The 20678-nt window shown below is 44.9% G+C and overlaps 1 protein-coding gene across 17 annotated transcripts in view; it reads right to left on the minus strand.

Moving 5' to 3' along the window:
* The window catches only part of OBSCN (obscurin, cytoskeletal calmodulin and titin-interacting RhoGEF), a 194269-nt gene extending 180372 nt beyond the window's left edge, over nucleotides 1-13897 (minus strand). For all 17 annotated transcript variants that reach the window (XR_008238302.1, XM_052808313.1, XM_052808371.1 and 14 more), the window contains exons 1-2: nucleotides 13680-13897; nucleotides 3926-5070 (exon numbers count right to left, since the gene is read on the minus strand). Coding sequence is in view for 16 of the 17 variants with exons in the window: in XM_052808313.1 (XP_052664273.1) it covers nucleotides 3926-5057 (1132 nt within the window). In the remaining variant the exon portion in view is untranslated. The remainder of the gene's footprint in view (nucleotides 1-3925; nucleotides 5071-13679) is intronic.
* Nucleotides 13898-20678: the final 6781 nt, after the last annotated feature.

Raw genomic sequence — 20678 nt, forward strand, 5'->3', positions numbered from 1 at the left:
GGATTCCTGACCGCATCCTTTCCTAAGGATGCTCTCCCAGCTGGGCTGTGTCTCCCACAGTAGAAAGCACTTTCAGCTCTGCTCAAGTCACCAGAGCTCCGTGTACGTGTGAGTCCCAGGCACCACGGGAGACACAATTTAGTCACAGCTCACACCGGCTGCAGAAGCAAGAGGCACCTCAACTGTACATCCTGCAAGCTGGAAGAGCAGTTCAAGTAGATGTCATTTCCTACAGAATCCAACCAAATGTACGAAACAGTGTTTTTCTGATCACTCCAAATCCACCATTATCTAAAAACATTTAGTTCCATGAGAGCTCAGTGGTGTGAATTTGAATGGGAATTCTGCTTTGTCCTTGTAACACCTGGACTCCCAGGACACGGCTCATTTTCATTAACTCAGAGTGCCCTGACAGGTCATTTAATTTCATCTCCAGTATCAGTATGGTTTGGGGTTTTTTTAAATTTTTTGACTGTACAGTTTTTTCTATTAATCTGTTTTTAGCCAAAGCAGAAATACTCATTAAGGAGTATAATGAAGGCAATAATATTTCTAAAGAAGGAGAACTAAAAGATAAAATAAGAGATCTACAAAAACCTGCCTGTTGGGAAAAATGTGGGATAGAAACAGCAAAGCAAAACCCCGAGGGAGCACGAAGCAAGAACAGCTCATGGAGTTAGCAGGAAACTGCAAGAGCTTAGATCAGATATGAATTTGGCTGCCTGTCTTGAGAACATATTTCTCCAGAGTGTCATAGGCTTTTTTGTTTGGTCCATACCAACCAAACTAGCAATGAGATGATGTTATTTTTTAAAAGCAGGTCCTGCTAATACATATTTTGCTAAGAATAGGTGCAGCCTGCAAAGAAGCCAATGTTTCCTTAACCTTCTCAAGGCATATCTGTCTGCTTGACCTGGTCTTCTCACTTCCCTACATTTCCTCTTGCCTATTCCTGGCCTTCTCATGGGCTCTCCATTTATTATTCCAGAGGCAAGTTTTCCCTCTGCCTAACAAAAATGATCCAGTGAGAGTAAGAATATGGGAGCTATCTAAGCGTACATGGACAAGCTTCCACCACCTTGTGCCTTTGGTCTTTTTCCTAGTTACTGTGCTTTCCAAGTTTCCTTTCTACCTCCACATTTCTCAAGTTCTCTTTCAGATCTCCAATGTGACTGCCATGATAGTGGTCATCCAAAATAATTTCAGTTCAGAGGGAAAATAAAGTGGCCTCAGCACCAGTCTGTTTTTCCAGTCTCCATCCTATCTGGCTTGCAACCTTTAACCTTTTCATACAGTATCTGATTACTGTATTTGGGGACTCCGATGAACCTTGCTTGGCCCAGGCCCAAGGATGGAGACCTCTGCGCTGTTCTTGCTAACTTTACACATGGCCTAGGGACATCTTCAAAGCCTTCAGGAAATTCAAGTTGGTTATTTGTGTTCCTCCCATCGTCTCTGCTCTTTGGTTTGTCAAAGAGGTTTACTCTTAGGAAGCATTTCCTAACTTCTTTTACAGCTCACATTTCACCATATGGCTTGTGATTTTATCCCTGCTCTAGACACGTTTCTGAACGGGAGTAATAAACTCTTGGTTGTCCTTAATCGTGCGAGTGACTCTCTGCCCTTAGCCTCTCCTTTGAGATTTACATCTGATTCACTACATTTCATTTAGGAACAGCTCAAAAATCTCTTTTTTTCAGCTCAATGATCTTGAAGGCATGGGGTCAGCAAAGTTCTTACAAATATGTTGGGTCCCTAGGTCTAGGACCTAGAATGACAGAATATAGGAGGCTTTCTAGAGAAGGTTTGACCTGTGCCCAGTCCTATGTCCTGAGAGACTGCTAAAAGCCACCTTACAGACAGGATGTTGGGCTAGGTAGTCTTTTTTTATTATTACCTTTAAAAGACCCATAAATATTCTCATTCAGATTCTTGTGTTGAAATTCTGTGACTCAAAAGGCTAGAGCATATTTAAACCCATGAAGCTTGTGTTTCCTGGTACGTGTGTCTATGGATCTACGGACACAACCTGTGGATGCAGCGTCGCAGGCTCTATAAAGATGCTGTTACCTGCAGAAAGACCAGTGCAGCAGCATGGTGCTTACCAAGGGCGGCTGCTTGGAGAATTTAGCCTCTTCTGCATGACTGAGCAAAGAGAAGGTTGTTTAGAGACCTACCTCTCTAAACCCGACGGCAGATGAACTAATGGCATCACCAATGGCACAAACAACAGAATTAAGACCTCCTTCACTGCTACATCATTCTGAGCTGTCTTTGGAGGGCTGAGAAGGACTTCTGGTGACACAAAGGAGAGTCATTATTCAGGGCCTAATTATAACCAACACACGTAGATTTTCCATGGCAGCCTTGGCCTGGTCAGAAAGCCCAATATGGTATAGCGTAACAAAGAAACAGTCCATAAACATTCCCACTTAAGCCCTCTGACTCACGGGCCTCTCTTGACAATGGACATTGATCGATAACCTTTTCCCATGGTGCTCGCTCCCAGACCTGCTGCTTCGCATGCCTTCCCCGTCTCCTTTGGAACAGGTTGCACCCATTGAGAATAATTAAAGAAGCGTGGGTAGAGGGGAGGGTGTTTGTCTTTGCAAGACAGGTGTTGGGCAAGTAAGAGAGCTTGAGCCATCCTCAAAGTGAACCCCTACCCAAGGGCCAGGCTCGGTCTTCAGCTCCGAGTCCTGACTCGTGAGGTAATCACAGCTTTATGGAAGAGGACAAATGCCCTTCCCAACACCACTCAGCACCTCCAAGGGATAGCAACGAGTGGGACAAGTGCCAGCGAGTTCCACGGGTCAGGTGTCACTGATGGACAGGGGACTGAGTCACTGACGGGAAAGACGGTGAGCGTGAAAGGAGAGGTCCAGAAAAGGGAAACCAGAAAACCAAAGAAAAGCTGAGAGCCTTAAAGATGGGTATGAAACACAGACCATTCCTACTCATTTGGATTTCTAATTTATTTTGCTGCCAGTCAAAAACATCTATTTTGCCACTCAGGTGGCAAAGCCGTTTACATCTGAGAGCTAATTTACAGGTGCTGCCTGGGTTGCAAACTGCCTGCTGTAACCTTGCCAAATGGGAGAGCAGCTTGAAAATTTAGAGCTTCCTTTGTGAAAATATGTGTGTCACGTTTTTGTCAGAATTCTGAAGAACTTGGTCTGACCTCCACCAGCGTTGAGGGACCCTCTGAAAGCAAGTTATTCACCACTGACCACAGCAAAACACAGGCATCCTGGACCTGGTAGAGTTCTGGGAGCATAAAAGGACTGCAGGCTATCCAGCAACACAAGCTAGGAAAAGGCCGAAGAGCCTGGCAAGAACAAGACTGCTGGTGGGTCACTGTACAGGAAAATTGAGATGGACTGTAATTAGAGTTGGAGTAGGTCCCCCAAGGGATCCAAGGCAGCCTGACACACTCAGCTTGCAGGGAGGAGTTTCCTCTACTACTGCTTAAATGGCACGTGCGTGCCAGTTTGACTAAACACTGTGGCGGATATAAACCCAGATGTGATGAAAGCCTAGAGGGTAAGATGGGACTTTAGCAGTCACTGATCCAGAGGATGGTAAGGAATCTGTTAGATTACTATAAAACCAGGATGGATGGGAGCTTTAGAGATCTGGTTCATCCCAGCTGCCCCACAAACAGCCAGTTCTATATCATCCATCCCTGACTGGTGCCCATTTATTGCCCTTTCTAACCCCTCCCAGTGATAAGAGTCCCCCCCCAGGTCATCTATTCCAGTACTTAACCCCCTTTACAGCTGGAGAGCTTTATTCATGTCTAACCCACACTCCTTTGCAGCAGTTCGGTGGCAGAAGTTTTGTTCGTGCTCCCACCCCGATTCAGAAGTGCATTGGCTGTCTCCTTGCTGGCATGTGCACCCCAGTGAGAAGCATAAGCACCCACCTTTGACGGTGACGAGCACGGAGCTGTACGTCTGGCCTGCCAGGTTGGAGGCCGTGCAGGTGTACAGCCCGTTGTCTATCTGCTTGCAGAAGAGGATCTTCAGCACAAAGTTCTCCTGATCATCCTCATAGATGACATGCCGCCGCCCTTCCAAAATGACCTCGTTGTCCTTCTTCCACACAATCTCGGGCTTGGGCTCGCCCGTCACGTAGCAGCTCAGCTTGGCATGCTTCCCCTCCGTCACGCTGCACGTGCGTGTCAGCGCCCCAAAAGTCGCGTTGCGGGCCCCTTTGGTGGTCAGTCCAGCCGCCCTTTCGTAATCTCGGGAAAGACTGTAGCCGATGCCAGACAACCCTTCTGCCATGGAGTAAGACTGGGCAGATGTTGAATCGAGAGCCCCGTGAGAGATGTCCAGCTTCCTGATCTCCTCCCGCCTCTTTTGCAAGTGGGACAACAAGGATGCCGTCTTGCCGCAGCTGGTATCGAAGTGGCTGCTGCTGCCCGGGTTGGAAAAGCCCTGTGTTTCCACCACCAGCGCAGCCGAAGCGCTGGCAGAGCCGATGGGATTCTCTGCCCGGCAGGTGTAGGTGCCGCTGTCCCCCAGCCGGGCGCGCTGGATGGTGAGGGCGTTCGACTCCCCAGAAGACTCAATCTGGAAGCGTCCAGCATCAGCCCGGTTCCGCAGGTGTCTCCCATCCTTCTCCCAGTTCACCGAGAGGGGAGGGCTGCCCTGGACTTTGCATTTGAACATGGCATCTTCTCCCAATGTTACTTTGATGGAGGAGGGTTTCTGGATGAAGTATGGGGCTGACTCCGTTACCGTGGTCTCCTCTCCAACTTTGATGCTGACAGCTGCAAAAGCTTCCCCGATGGTGTTCTTGGCCCGGCAGATGTATTGGCCGCTGTCCTCCAGGCTCAGATCGTAGATTGTTAGCCGATAGAGATCCCCATCTTCTGTGGTTTTAAACCTTCCCCCAGACTGGACTGGAAGTTTATCCTTTTCCCAGCTCACAACTGGGATGGGGTTTCCAATGATCTGGCAGCTCAAGGTGGCATCCTTCCCCACAGACACCATAAACGCCTTAGGCCGGGTCAAGAACCGGGGGACTCCACTGAACGAGCTGTAATCCATCTCGGTTTCCTTCCTAAAGGGTGAGAAAGAAAAATGTTAAGGGAGAGCAGATTAGATGGTACAGGCAAAGAATTGCTGTCCTTCCATGGTGTCAGGGTGTTTGTCATCTAGAACAGTCACGTTTTCATTGTCCTTCTCATTATGGGTGAGAAGGCCTTGCAATATTTTAGGTCCTGCAGATTTCTTAGATTTGAGCTCAATAAACTGCTGATGGAGAAGGTAGCTCACTTCCCCACAGCAGGGGTGAAATACAAGTCTTTGGGCAGTTCATACAGAAAGAACATGATGGTCCCTTTCAGCTTTGGTACTAGGAAAGTGACCTGCACTAACGCTACATAACATATGGGCTAGTTCTGTAGCCACAGAGAAACAAATGGACATTAAATTCTGAGAGATGTGTCTGCCCATCAAGATAGCTCCTCCATCACGCTCATCTCCTCTTCATTTTCATCTTTTTCTCTCATTGCCCTTGTTCTTTTCAAATTGTCTCTTTCTCCTTACCTTTTTTTTTTTCCTTTTTTTTTTTGCTTTTTTTTTTTTGCCTTTTTTTTTTTTTTAATTTCTGCTTCTACAACATGCTTCATCTCTCCTCTTGCCCTCTCTGGTCATTACCCATCCCTAGGCCTTGTTCTCTGAACCACATTCACGCAGACCTTACGGCAAACCCCTTTCCTGCAGGGGCCAGCCTTTAGGAGGACGCACAGGTATGCCTGTCGTATTATTGACGATATTTCTCTTTATTCACAGCTTCTTTTCAACACGACCACTGAGATACAGCTACTTTGATGGCGGCAGTAGCCGATGAGTATCTATGGCTTATATACAGCCTCATCCAGATGGTGTAGGGCCAGACACAGCTGCAACGAGGCTGGGTGTTTCTTATCGCCTGTTTATTCTCAGCTGCTCTCAGAGGGAGCTGCGCACCAACCTGCAGCTGTTTGATGATACGGACCAGCCAAGGGAACGAGGCTTAGGCGGCATTCAAAACTAAAGCTCATGGCAATTCTGGTGCCATTGTGTCCCGAGAAAGTAAAAATAAAAAAAAAAAATCAGTGGCACTAATCTTTACAGCCATGTTCACTCACACACAGAATCTACCCATCCCTGTTCAGCTGGAGAGCAATACAACAGAGATCACTGCCTTCAGGGTCCCCTTCAAGTCCACATAGCACACAAACATTTCTTGCTTCTTCGCTGCTCCTTACGTGGATTCCTGGATGTCCTTTCCCTTCTGCTTCTAATCCTCCAGGAAGCCCTTTTCCATGCATTGGCTAACATCTACTTTGATAAGTATGGGACAGCTAAAAGCCTGGTCTTGACCCCATTAGCACCAGTAACTGTGCACCAGCTGACTCACCCTGGGAGCAGGATTAGACCTGACGATAGTGCTCTGTAAGGAGAGCAAGCGCCCAAGCTCCAAGCCTCTCTGGAAGTCCTACTCAGAAGACTTGAGTGCACCATTTCTCTCCAAGCTACTATATCTCTTTGGCCTCACGATGCCAGACGCTCCTGTCTTAGCAAGTTCATGCAGCTCCTGTCTGAGCTATATGGACGGTCTCTACTGGGGGGCGATTGCAGTGCTGGTGTCACATCTGTGCTTTTTCACCTTCAAAGTGCCACACAAAGCAAAACGACCAGGGCACTGTGCGTTGTAACTCAGAAAGGAAATAATAACCAGTCACTGCGACAGAAATATCCTTCTTAATCCTACAGCAGTTTGGCTTCCCCGCTGGCCACAAATCCACCCACTCCCTCACCCAATGGCAGATGCTCTCACAATCCCCCCCGACCTCCAGCAGAAATCAGTAGGAGCAGGCCAAAAACCTGCTTTCGTTTCTTGAGTCACCATTTGAGCAGAGGTTTCATTATTTTTTCCATCCTCCTCCAGCTCCTGTTGCAGTGTGTTAACGTTAACGTGCAGATCACTGATGGCACCACGGAGTGGGGGTTGGACTGACCTGCTGCATGACCTTGGGGAAATCACTTATTTTCCCTCTGTCTTGGCTCCCCTCTCATTTCTTCTTCATATCAAGACAGGGATGGTCTCATAAATAATTATGTGCACAGTGTATATATGACAATGTACTTGCTGGAGTGTATGACAAATCATGCATGAAAATTAATAACAGATTACAATTTTTCATTCCATTTACGCTGCTGGGCATTGAAAGACACAAATTGCCATTAAAGCTAAATACTGAGAAAGTGGTGGCACAAAAATACAAAATGTATTTGTTACCAATAATAATCATTATTACCATTGAAGATGGTATAGCTGAGCTAACCTTCAAACTTCATTTGGGCCACAGATCTAAGGCAGAAAGAAACTTACTCTTCTTTCTATATTTAACAGGAGAAATACACTATGTCCTATCCTATCCTGTCTCTTCCCCTCCAAAGAACATAAGAAACTCTTAAGAAGCAGTCAGAGACTCTTCCCTTTAGACGAAATTGATCCTTTCTAAATTAATTCAAATTTGGTTGCTTTTGTCTCCTGGTATCAAGCAAATTCCATTATTCCACCAAAAACCTTTAGACATTAAAGAAAATGCTTTCAAAGCTTAAATCTGGAAAAAAAAAAAAAAGGTAATGGGGAAAAATCATTCTTAGTAAACACTAATAGTGAAAAGAATGATTGACTTGCAGTCATTAGTGCTAAGACCAGCTGACTTTCTGTAGAATGATCGCCTTCAGTACTAGTTGCAATGAATATACAGAACTATTTTTCCCTTGGTCTCAAGCTGGTCCAGAAATCTGTGAACTAGCTTGCACTTCTTTAGTCCCTCTTACTACCTTCAACCTTTGCCCTCACTTGAGCTTTAAAATGTATTTTCCATAAACACTTGCAAAGCTGCAAGCAGAGAAGCTGCATGAATGGTTAGAAGACACAGATACGAGCCTTGGGCTTGAGCCAAAGTACATTGAAGTGAGTGGAAATTTCCACTGAAGCCAATTGATTGACAATTAGTCTTCTGCTAATTTGGGGAAGGAGCATTTCAATGTTCAGAGGAGGCTGGGATTCAAGTTCATCTCTGGAGAATCCAGCAGTAACATTCGCTACATTAACTAAGAATTAACAATCAAAACACAGACTCGGAGATCATGTCCTAATCTTTCCCAGCCATTATCTTGAATATCTGGTTGTACTGTGCCATCGAAGCACTTGGATCCATCTTTAGAAGACATTGCCATGTCTCATCCTTCCTAGGTCCCTAGTTGTTTCTAACAAACAGAAGTGTCACTCTGACCCATTTCTAGCTTCAAATCCTTAGCATCAAAAAGAGCAAAAAAATAAAGTTGCTTCACTTCTCCTTCAAACTGGGCTCTGCATAATGTGGAGAAGTGCCTGGAGCAGAGAGATGGCTACTGGCACAAGAGGCGCCTGCCTGGGAGCCAGCCGGTGACCTTCCAGCAAACAGTGGCTTCCCTCAAACCACCTGTGCGCCGTTTTCCTTGCCCAGTCCCCAGGAGATGTATCCATGCCTGGAGGAGAGCTCTGCTCTGCGGGAGCATGGTGGATGCTCTCCAAGCCTGGCTCTCACAAGGGTGAGAGCAGGAATGCTGCTCAATTCCTAAAGCTCTTGTGCATCCTCCTCCCCTGCGCTAAATAGTGCCCAAACAAGTCCCAGCTGCTCACTGGTATCTCTGATAGTCAAGAACATTTAAATCACAGGGAAGCTGCTGCATCTGGTGCCTGTTGCTCTTGCTCCTGAACCAGACTGGCGCAGCAAATCCATCCAAGATGCTTCTTTCCAGTGGGCACAGCCTCAAGGTCCACCCTCCCTCTCCTGTTGCTACCAAACACTCGCCCGGTGTTTGCAACTCACTTCTCTCCAACAGGTACAAGCCACCGTGTCCGCAGATCTCCTAGTGCAAGGTGAAAACCCCACGTCCCGTGCCGTAATCTACATCGCACCCTGCTCTCTACCAGCTTTCACCACCTGCCCTCGCGCTCAAGGGTTCTTATGCCGTTATGGATGGCCGGGATGCCAGAAAAAAATCCAGGGAGCAGTGAAAACAGTGTGTGCTCATCAGTATTATTTCAGATTAATTTCTGACATGGTAGGAAAGCAAAACAGGGTTTATTCCTTGCTATGCCACTGGCTTACTTTTATAATTGTGAGAAAGTCACTCAAACTCTTGAATCTTCAGTCCCCGTCTGAAAAAGGGGATAAAAACCTCACCTTATGCATGTTGAGAGCATGAAATCCAGTACCAGGCATGAAATCCTAACCTGCGGCAAGGATGAAGCTGTAATCTAATGCTCAGACAGATCAAATAGTTTAGATAGGCTGCACTAGATAAACTACATTTTATAAGTTTAAATGGGATAAAATGCATCACAATAGATTAGGCTGATAAATAGATTTAGGAGTAAGAGGGAAAGGACAGCCTTGCGAACATACTGAAAGGACAAGATTTAATATTTCTACAGTGTAACTTGCTAATCAATTTAGTAAACCATTACACTAATTCAGAATCTTTATATGTACATTCAAACTTCGAAAAAAAAGTAACTCTCTGCAAGTGCTAGGACAGCTCCCTTGGAAGTGATAGGACCGACAACAAAGCATGAATAAACCTAGTCAATGCAGATGCCCTTTCCAATTAATCTCAGACATTTGCCAGTGTCATATTTCTCCTTGTAATCCCTCTGCGATTAATCATTTGCAGCAGAGATCACATTCCCATCTGGGTATTTCTGAGCACGCCGAAGGAAAAGTAGCGGCCCTTGTAATTTTACTTACGTCTTTATTCTTTCAAATTTTCACTGTTTTATCTTTGGGGGAAAGAGGCACAAGGGCACAGACCTGTCTGGTAATGCAAATAAATCAAATCACTGCCCAGGAACCAACACACGGCCACGCAGCCAGTCAAGGCGTCCCACCCGCTCCTGTCCTCACCATTTTCGGTCTCTGCCCCACACCTGCTTCCCCATGGACAAGCGAGCAAGTCCCTTGCAGTGGGAACTACCCCAGACTACTCCAGTTCCTGCTGGAGGAATCTGAGGTGGTGCTCACCAGGAGAGTCAGCAGGAGATGGAGATTCCTGATGGAGAGTCCCGATGGTGGTACCATCACTCTCTTGACCTCCTGTGATTGATTCACTGTGCTGTGCTGGCTGATGGGTTGGTTTCGTGTTGCTTCATCAATGTTGAGCCACATCTGGAAAGCCTTCAACAACCTCTGAGCAGATAGAGGTCCCACACCGTGGCATATTGCCCCCCAAGCAGTCAGCAGCCTATGATGATGCTCTTTCTTTGGCATGAGGGAGGACAGGGGTGGCAGGGTATACTCTGTCCAAGCCTTTCAATTCAATGGTTAGAAAGGGAACCCCGTCCACCGTGACTCTGGGCAAAGAGCAAAAAGCACCGTGCAAACCATCTCATAAAATATTCCCAAGATAAACGCAGCCACAAGTAGCACACCTGCATAACCGGAGACTTTGGGGACATAAAGCCCAGGTGAGGACAGACACATAGACCTAGAGACCACTGAAGTCTGAATACAGATCAGGAGCATGGAGGTTCTCTCCAATACCACGTTAAGACTCATCCCATGCCTGCTTGCTCATTCTCTCAATCCTCGTTTATCCTTTCTTTGCTGAAGCAGCAAACTGTTGATCTGGGGTCATCTTCTTGCTGTTAGAGTTCATATTTCCTGGACTTTCTCCACAATGCCAACTGCTAAGCCTTGCATTCCTTCCTCTCCTGATGGGAAAAGGTAAGATTCACAGGGAACCTCCCACCTCTGGATCCCTGGATTTCAAAAAATGCCACTAAAACAGAAGCTCTAGATAAAAATCAAGGCAGCACTATTATTACTATAGTTTACATGAGATATCTGCGTGTGTTGTTCCATCTAAAAACATCAGGAAATGGCATCTGTGGGTGGGAAGGGAACTTGACAGGTCGTAAAATGGGAAGTGCAGATTTCCTTTGATGTTTAAAGTTCTGCTGAGGGAAAACAGCAGTAACCCAGCTGGCCCTGTTACTTCTAACAACCTCCCAGGGAACAGACAACTTTGAAATAGCACAAGTATTCAGTGTCAGCTGCAAGCTTAGTGACATCGGATGGGCACAGATGGACTCCCACAAGCCATTACACACCAGACAGGATGCTTTAGGGGTGAAATGCACACCAGCACACCCAGTGCTACGTGCCCATTACGTCTCTAAATCAGGTGTAAGTAGAGATTTGCGCCAATGCACTAATCTGAGATGGCAGAATTTATCTGATGCCTGTTTCATCAGAGCAGGAACGGTATCTGTCACTGAGGAGCCGGACTCAGAGCTTAGCTTGGGCTACTCTAAATTCCACTTCAGTGAGGGACAACAGATTTTGGCATGTTCAAAGGTCATTTGATGTGCAGATCGAAGAGCTTTCCGCGGTGGTTTGGACATCAGTCTCCACGTACTGTAGGAGATGCAGGACACAGAGTACCTGTAATAAACTAAGCTCATTGCAATAAGCTTCTAACTCAATTCAGAGTAGGGCTCATTTGCATTCCCTGTCATCTATTGCCTCCTCAAAGTCCACAGGAGACATTAAGGGAAATTTCACAGACGGTCAGTGGCTAACATGATGTTAAACTTGGTGAGCAGCCCTCAGCAAAACGATGGCTAAGCTCAAGGCAAGACAATCTTACATTTGTGACCTTCAGGGTAGGGCTAAACACGCACCGTCTAGGAAGAGACCTGCATCACCTCGTGCTCCCAGTATTAACCCTTTATCAATCACCTGAATATTTCCAATTACTGGTAGAAAACGAAAGAGTCAAACAAACCATTAGAAAATTCCAACAAGAACCAAGAACAAATTGCATAGTTTGTGCACGCTACCGGACCAGGCAGTCCGATCACCCTCCAGTCACATAAGTAAGCATACACTTAATGTTAAACATGGGATACTGAAGCCACTTAGATGATTTATATGGTTAAAGCACATATTATCTTTCCTCTTTGATACAGAGACAGACTTATTGGTTATAAAGCTTATCCCTCTTTTAACCATATGGCCAGCAATCACTTTCCACCAGCACACTAATAGCTTCAAGAAGCTTCATGCAAGAAAGGAACTTTTTCCTACTTGGTCTTTGCTGCAGCATAGGGACTTCACTTTGGATTCCCCCCCCCTCAACGGAGCTGCAAAACAACCCCAGAAACTTCCAGAGGACTAAAACTGCTCAGATCAGCCCGTCAAGACTCCATGGCAGCATCTTTTCCTTTTATTCTTCTGACCCTAAAGGCACCCAGGCTGCTCCGACAATGTGTAAATAAAGGCTACAGCACAAGGGAGGTCTCGGGCATACAGCGATGCTCATTCCTGCTCTGTGGGGGTGAGAAGGCGGGAGACAAATACAGGGAAAAGACAAAAATTCTGGGTTTGCCACCCCGGGGACAGAAACAGAGCGATGTAAATTCTAGCAATTTCAGCACAAATTTCACCCAACTGGATTTTGCTTTATACACAGCCCCTGGAGAGAAGTGGCTATGGCAGAATCCCAGCTGTAGGTACACCCCAGCATCTGCTCAGTTGACAGACAAAGACAGACAACTTGAGCCAGGTGAGCTTTAAAGGTTCAGAGAAACAGTGGATTCACACTGGTTTATTTTACTTTATTACTCTCATGGTTTAGAAGGCTAGACTTTTACATGTCTGGAGTTGGCAGCACTATGTTACAGCGGCACTAATGCATGTTTCCTCTCCCCATGCATAAGTGCATGTACCTTTCTCTCCCTCGCACGAATAAAACCAGCACTGAACCAAATAATCCCAACTCTTAAATCCTTTGCATTAACAGAAAAATAAACTCGCTTATATTAAGCTAGAAACACTGCCTCAAGTTTTAGCCCATGTGATTTCCTACGCGAGGGCGTTGCGGGATCACAACTCCCATGGGGACAAAGAATTCCCTTGGTGACAATTAGCAGCAAGGCTCCGACATAAGCCCTTGTATTTTAACAAGTGGACGTCATTGTCATTACAGCCACTCCACCCCATTGAGCTGTAAGGCCGAAAATAGCCTCAGCTGTCGAGCTCCATCTCTCATCAGAGCCATTTGTAGAAGCGCAAGGAGGGTGGGGGGCTGCAGTGTGAATCGGTATTGATGCTGGAGAGAAGCTCAGAGGGGAAAAAAGCCCTTGCTGAAGAGAAAAGTAGCACTGAGATTATGCCCTAGAAATTAAACTTTTAAAAACACTCCTTGCTGCCACCTCTCCATAGGAAACTTATTTTTTCCAGGTTCTTCATGCACACTGCTATCTCAAATTTGGGGACAAAATGTATCAAGTACAATCAACAGCTTTAAACCTGATTTTCCTCTCTTTTCTCCTCTCCTCTCCTCTCCTCTGGAGATTAATCTTTCCTCTTTTGATAACGTGGTCAGAAGTAGATAAGCAAAGCAATCCATATTTGGTTCAGACCAGAAGGATGGATTTACTATCTGTACCTTCAGCTCCATCTTCAATTATGTTTCACAAAGCAAGACGTACTCCAGCACAGTAACACTGGCACAGAAATAACCTCACCCCTCCCTCAGCTACTAAAAACATTCTCTATTTTCTGCCGGATATCAGCATCCCCAAGTCAGCTTCTCTTTAGATGAAGGTTTAGGTCTTACCTGGAGTCTTGTCAGAGTCTGAGGAGAAACAAAGCTCTGGGCAGGGTAAGAAAAAGCCGATTCCTACTGCGATGACAGAAGGGGGAAGGGGGAAAAGGGGAACAGAGGACGTGGGAAGACCATGTTGGTTTTGGTTCCCCCTTCCCCTTTCCCCTCCTCCAGGAAAATAAAACAGAAACCCCAGCGATGGCAGGGACGTGAGGCAGAAGGTCCCCCCAAGTCCCCCGGCAGTGACTTTTGGCTGTGCCAAAACACTTTTTTGGCTGTGCCACCCCCCTCTCCCCACCCCTCCTCTGGGTTGTCCTCCTCCAGTCAAATTGCTGACGCGCTTTGCTTTCCCCTCCGCAGCCCAGCTCCAAAATAGCTCGGGGTGTCATTTGCCGGGGAGATTAAGTTTCCTGCAAGAGAGAGAGGCGAAAGGGCATCGTTTGAGGGACTCGCTGGGACGGTCCGGCAATGGCGGGGTTGGGGGGGGACCCGGCAGAGTGGGGGGGGTGTTTGGTGGTGTGGGGGTCAGGCTGCGGCAACAGGGTGGGTCGGAACCGCTCCTCGAGAGTCCATCCCAAAGCCAAGCGATAAACGTGACGCGGGGACTCGGGAACAGGCAGCTGCCGGCTTATCGGCGTTGCACGCTAGACAGGAATTCTTTTCCAAAGGCATCAGATCAATAGTAGGTTTATTTATAACCTCCCAGGCAAGAGTTGATACAACGGCGAATAAACGGCAAGTTAATAAACCTAAGTGTGTTTCTCCCTTTCTTAACCTAAGCATCTCTCTCCCTAACTTTTTGCAGCATGAACCTGAAGTGTCTGCAAAAATGGCGTGAGTTGTGCGTGCGTTGCATCGCAGAGGCTCAAGATCGTATTTTCTATATTTACCAGCAAAATTGCTATTTTTTTAACACTTTCCTGAACACGGAGTTCACACCAACTCTTATTAACAATCAAAGTATTTTGAATTTAAAAGTCATTTCTGCTAACGATAGAGGAGCTAGAAGAGCGGCCGGCAGGCTCCCCCACAACCACTTTACCCCTGCGCAGCTATCAGGAATGAACTACAAGATACGCTTATTTTTGGCAGTAAACACAGCAGATAACGTGCTGCACAGTCCGAGGGTGTGGATCAGCTAAAGACACAACAGTATGTTGTGTTTACTCACTTTTCAGGGCATAAAAACACCAGCAGGGAAGCAAAATGGAGTTTTATTAGGGATTTTGGAAGCAGGGGTTGAAAAGAGTCAGAAGGACCAAAGATAGGGAACCGCAATAGCTGCAGTGTCCTATTATCAGGGCAGAGGAATGGCTGTTTCTGCCTTGAGCACAGTAGAAGTCTCAACTTTTGAAGCCTCTAAGTCTTGCATTGGGTTCCAAGGGCATTTAGCTACTGGAAAATAAAACGTAGAAGAGACCCAGCATGACCTGAGTGCTAGTGGGATCTCCTTGAAAGCAGAGCTCAAGGAGAAGGTGACAAGGATGAAAAGCAGTAAGATCAGGAGGACACCATTAACTTAGTGCAACGGGATGATCAAGGACAAGGACGCTGGCCAGAAGGAGACACCGGAGCTGGTTTCTCTGCAGGGAAGAAGCTGGGCAGCGGTTTGGTCTAGAAGCAGATCACGTTTCATCCCACGCCGTGACCTGCTGAGAGCAGGGCTGTCACCTGCTGGAGAACTGACCCAGGGATGGAAGAGAAAAAGCCACAGCAAGTGGTAAGATATACCCTCGCCTTCCAAAGGGGGAAGAGAAAGGGTAGCGTTGACTAGTGACTCGTTGAGAAGGGAGATGGAAGGACCCACCTCTCAAATCTAACCATAAGCAATATGCTGCCCACCAGCGACCAAACTTGAGACACTGCAGAACGGTGACATGCTATTGCCTCCTGCTCCCCACTCCTTTCAAGTCAGGACAGTCAGAATTTACCCACTGGGGCAAAACCAACCACAAAGTTATAGGATTGAGGGGAAAAAAGGTACCTAGATCTCAAGTGACATCTGAGCTGTCTGTGCATTAGCCAAGTAACTTTATCTGATGTTTAGGGACAGCTTTGTGAAACTCATCTCCCCTCTTAAAGATACTGGCCATTCTGCTTGGTTCTTCCCTCTGTTTTGAAGACGGTTTAAAGTTTTAGCTGCAGGTGCAGTAGCAGATATCTACCAACGAACTTACAAAGACCTCCCAAAGACACAGAAAGGCTACCCAAGTTTTCTTAGTAACAAAACTCAGCACACCTTTGAATCAATGTGATTTCATTTCTGAACAAGGTAATTTGTACTATTGCACAAGCTGAACACAAAAAGAAATTATTTCCTATCAAGTCCTGCTTTGCACTTCAAGGTCTATCCCCAACCTGAAACTTAGAATAAATCAGCGTCCCATTTGGAGCAAACCAAAGCAAATTAATTGTTCCCCAGCCCCCCATGAAGCAGCCTTGCTTACGCTTCCCCGTACTACAAGATCCAGCAAACTGTGGAGCGCAGCAATTGCCAGAGGCACGAGGTGGATTCTTATGGGGTTAAATTAGCAAACAGTGTCATTCCTTCAACACATTGCTGTCCTCAAGGAAGAGCCGAGAAACAACACTTTATGCACTCCACTTTTTTTTTTTTTTTGTAATGTATGTAAGGGACGAGCTGTACGTACTAGAATTACATAGTCATGACAGGTTCATTTTTACCACTGTCACGATTAGCAGCTCAAGGACTATTGGTAACCGATTGCTGGACACACATGGCTGATGCTTCCCTGAAAAACAGAACAAATACCAGCAAAATTCTCCACCATAAATTTAGATGTAAGTAATGAACTCCATGCAGGCTCCACTGCCAGAACATTGAAGAAGGATTAGGTAATTAATATATAGTAATCACTATTTCGAGATGCTAATTATAAGACAAAGGCAACTGCAACAGCTCCACTTGGCAACCCTATGATGATGATACAAAAAGCCTCTGCCCGGCTTCCAAACCACCATCTCTGATCCTGTTCACTCCTGAAATGAAAGCACATTTTTTGGAAGGGCTTCCAGATGTGCAGCTTGTTTCCGTGGTTCACCTGGTGCCTTTCAGAGAGATGAACAAGAAAAGTCTTTTTATTTCGTCTTTAGCCAGCAAGCGAGACACATGGAAGGTGGCGTTTATTTTAAGGAAGGCTTTTAAACGTGCCTTGTTGAGCACATTCGTGCAATCCTTTTATACCGGGAGGTCAATCCTTCCTACGGTCCGAGGAGAAAGTGCCCAAACTGGGTTTAATGGCCCAGCTTATTGTCACCTGTTTACCTAATGGGAAAGAGGACCCTTGTCCGGATTGCCCCCCACCTTGGTATATTGTCACGGAGCATTTATCTCACCATTTAACTGCAAACTCCTTACAGCTCATCTTACGGCATCTGCCAGTATTCAGGACTAGCATCTTCTGGGCACCACGCAGACTAGCAATAATCGATCTTTGTTCTTGCACTAGTGACCCCTTTTTGGGATGCTGTGACTTGCCCTAATTATCTTGATATGAGTGGATTGCCCAAGATACCCTGAAGGGTCACTAAAACCGAGATGAATTGAAATAGCTACAGTACAGAGTTATTTATCTACTCAGGAACTACAACATGTCATGGGTTTAAAATAAAAGAAAATCTATATATGATGAGCTAACAACAGTTTGAATTTATAGAGACAATTATGAAAGGGTTGAAGGAACCTGCATTTGAATGAAAACAGATAAAATGTCATCAGGCACAATACTAGTCCCTTCTTCTTCTTCTTTGAAGAGCCAACAGACAGCTTTTCCATAAGTATGTTTCCTTCCCACTCCAAACATCAGGGAAACGTGCTTTAAATAGAAACTTACACTCACACGGTTTTAAAATACAGAAAAATCTTTCCTTGCACTTGAAAACTATATCTTTGGGCTTCAAAATTGCTCATCTAAACTCTTAAGTTGAAAGTAAAAGGATGCCAAATGGATTTAACTATAGTTTACAGACACTGAAACAAGCTGTGCTTGGTTTTCCTCCAAGAAATCAATTAAATTCTTTGAATTACTATAACTAGCAAGGCCTGAGGTGTTAGGTCTTATTTCAATATTTCTCTTAAGTACTAGATTTTTTTGCATAAAGAGGCAGTTTTTTGTCAAAAAAAGATCCCTGCTTCTCCCTACAGGAGAATTTAATTTTATTTTTTTCCCACGTGATACTGCACAAAAATTTAAAAGCTTAAACCATTTCTTCTTCTGAGTATTACTTAGTTTTTACAGAAAACTAAGAAAAATCCTGAGGTTTTGTCTCCCCACCTAACATTAAGAATAATTCAGGAAAAAAAAAAAAAAATCAATGCTAATAAGAATTTCACAGTCAAATAACCCACAGACAACACAAGATATTTTTCCTACCACATCTAATACTGGTGTGTAAGACCACCTAATTCTGTGTTAAACATCACTAGATTACCAGCAGTTCCCTAAAGCACTGCTAATGTAAGGGAGCATATTCCCCTCCAAAAAGGTTACATATGCCTGGCAATGTTAATTGATAGAGTCATTGAGGACACAGAAAATTAATATATTACAAAGGCAAATCAAAGTATTACATGGAGTTAAAAAAAGAACAGAGGTGCTGGATTAATTTTTTTTAAAAAGGCAGCTTTTCAGAAATTTAGGAAAAACTGATTTGTGAACAGACAACAACGAAAAGGCAAAAGTGACGCATGCTTGCCTGGCTTGGTGTTAAAGGCTTCCAAAAAAGCTTATAAAGGTTCCTACATCTTTTTCAGTGCTTCCCTGCTTTTAATGTTAAGACATTAAACTTTTTTTCTACATAGCTAATCTAAAATAAATTCCTAAATTCTAAAACTCCTCCTGTAATTTAACCCTATATAACCCGAACAGGAAAGACACATGGTGCCCTTCCAGTTTGGCAGGACGCCTGGAGACGTTTGAAGACCACCGCCTCCACTCACATCTCCTCTTCTCTGGCCCAAACGCCCCTAATTTGTTTCTGACCCGCTGATCGTTTCCATCGCTCTCAGCTGGACCGACTCCAGCTGTCTACATCGATTTGAAGAGTGAGGACCAAACCCGGGCACAGCCCAAACCTCCGGCTCCTGCCTTATCAGGGAAGATCAGAAGGATTATTTCGGACGTACCGCTGCCTTTGTACATCCCGTTAGGGATTTTTTTTGCCTATTTCAAAACAGCCGGGCATTGTTGATCCCAAATCCACTTGTGCTTCCTGGTAATCCCAAAATCCTTCACAGAACTGCACCTGAGCAGCATTTTCCTATGCTGTCGTTGAGCACTAGATTATTTTTTAACCCCTTCAGAGAACTTCATATACTTTTTTTCATTCACAAATTTGTGATTGTGGAACTCTAAGCCTGACTTACCAAAGTCTCAAGACACCCTGCCAAAATCCAATTTTCAGTAAAAATATTATTAGTGCACTGACAGCACAGCCTGTTCGATTCTGCTTGGCAAATCCTTCCATTTTGACATTAAATCTTCAATAACTACACATTGAACAAAGCTCTGCACCCATTCTGCTTATTCTACATCACATTCCAAAACCACTTACAAGACTATCTTAGAAAAGAGTGCCAAGTTTGTTTATTTTTTAATTCAGTTTACATGACTTTGTTTCCTTTCCATCTCTAACAGTGTCATACAAGGGAATTAGATGGAGCTGACAAAGCTTCACACAGGTTAACTGTGACTCTCCTCTTCAGCATCTTTTCAGTGCTTACAAGATAGGTTTTGACTTTTTGTTCCAATATCTTCCTGGGACTTGAAGTCCAAATACCTGGCCTATAATTTTCTTTTTTTTTTTCCCCCCCCCTCATTTTAAAGACAGAAGTACACTTGCCTTTCGCTGGTTTTCTGGACCATCAGGGGTTTCATTATTAATGTCACCTCAGTTGTCTTCACCATCTGGAATATCACAAGTACTCTACAACAAAGTTTGTGAGGTCCAGCCCATTTTAAAGCATTTTTCATTTTTATGCACTTTCTAACTGATTTCTTACCTGTTAGAGACAGAGGTATTTACCCTGCTGTTACAGGCATTAACTATGACACTCACCTGGTTGCAGCCTGCTTTGTAGTATGTAAAAATAAAGTTAAATTAATTAAAAAATAAAAAATAAAAAAAAAACAAAAAGAAATTTTTTAACAGCTCTCCTGCTTTACTGAATATTCAAATGACAGTTATTGTCTTTTTTTATGCCTTATATAATTGTAAAATTATTTTCGTTATTCTTAAATCACTTGTTATTTGCATTTTATTTCATGCCTTAGCTTTTCTTGCTCAACTCTGTTCAGGCACACACCGTCTTCGAGAGCACTTATATCCACAGCTAGAACAACAGTACAGTCACACTTATGTTTTCTGAATAGTCCACAAGCCTTCCTCGATTACCACGGCTCTGCTCTGAACAAGGGCATCACCATTTCTCTAAGTGCAACTCAAATTCACCCACATCGGAACTGCATATAAGGGGGAAAAAAGTTCTTTATGAGGGTGGTGCAGCACTAGAACACGTACCCACAGAGTGGGATCTCCATCTCTGGAGATAGGCAGAATTTGAGTGGACAAGGCTCTGATCTGTGAAACTGGCCCTGCTTTGAGCAGGAACAGGAGTAGATACTTCAAAAGTCCCTTACAATCTTATTTTATGTTATCATCCTATGAGCCGATCGATTATCATAGAAAGGTTTGGATTGGAAGGGACCTTTAAAGGTCATCTAGTCCAACCCCCCTGCAATGAGCAGGGACATCTTCAACTAGACCAGGTTGCTCAGAGCCCCGTCTAACCTGACCTTGAACTTTTCCAGGGATGGGGCATCCACCACCTCTCTGGGTGACCTGTGCCAGGGTTTCACCACCCTCATCGTAAAAAATGTCTTCCTTGGATCTACTCTGAATCTACCCTCTTTTAGTTTAAAACCATTACCAATTCTTCTCTTAGAATATGTTTCTTGGAGATTTCCCCTTTAAGTCTGTCCATGAAAGCTG

This window comes from Harpia harpyja, chromosome 1 (assembly GCF_026419915.1).
Source record: "Harpia harpyja isolate bHarHar1 chromosome 1, bHarHar1 primary haplotype, whole genome shotgun sequence".
Lineage (NCBI taxonomy): Eukaryota > Metazoa > Chordata > Aves > Accipitriformes > Accipitridae > Harpia > Harpia harpyja.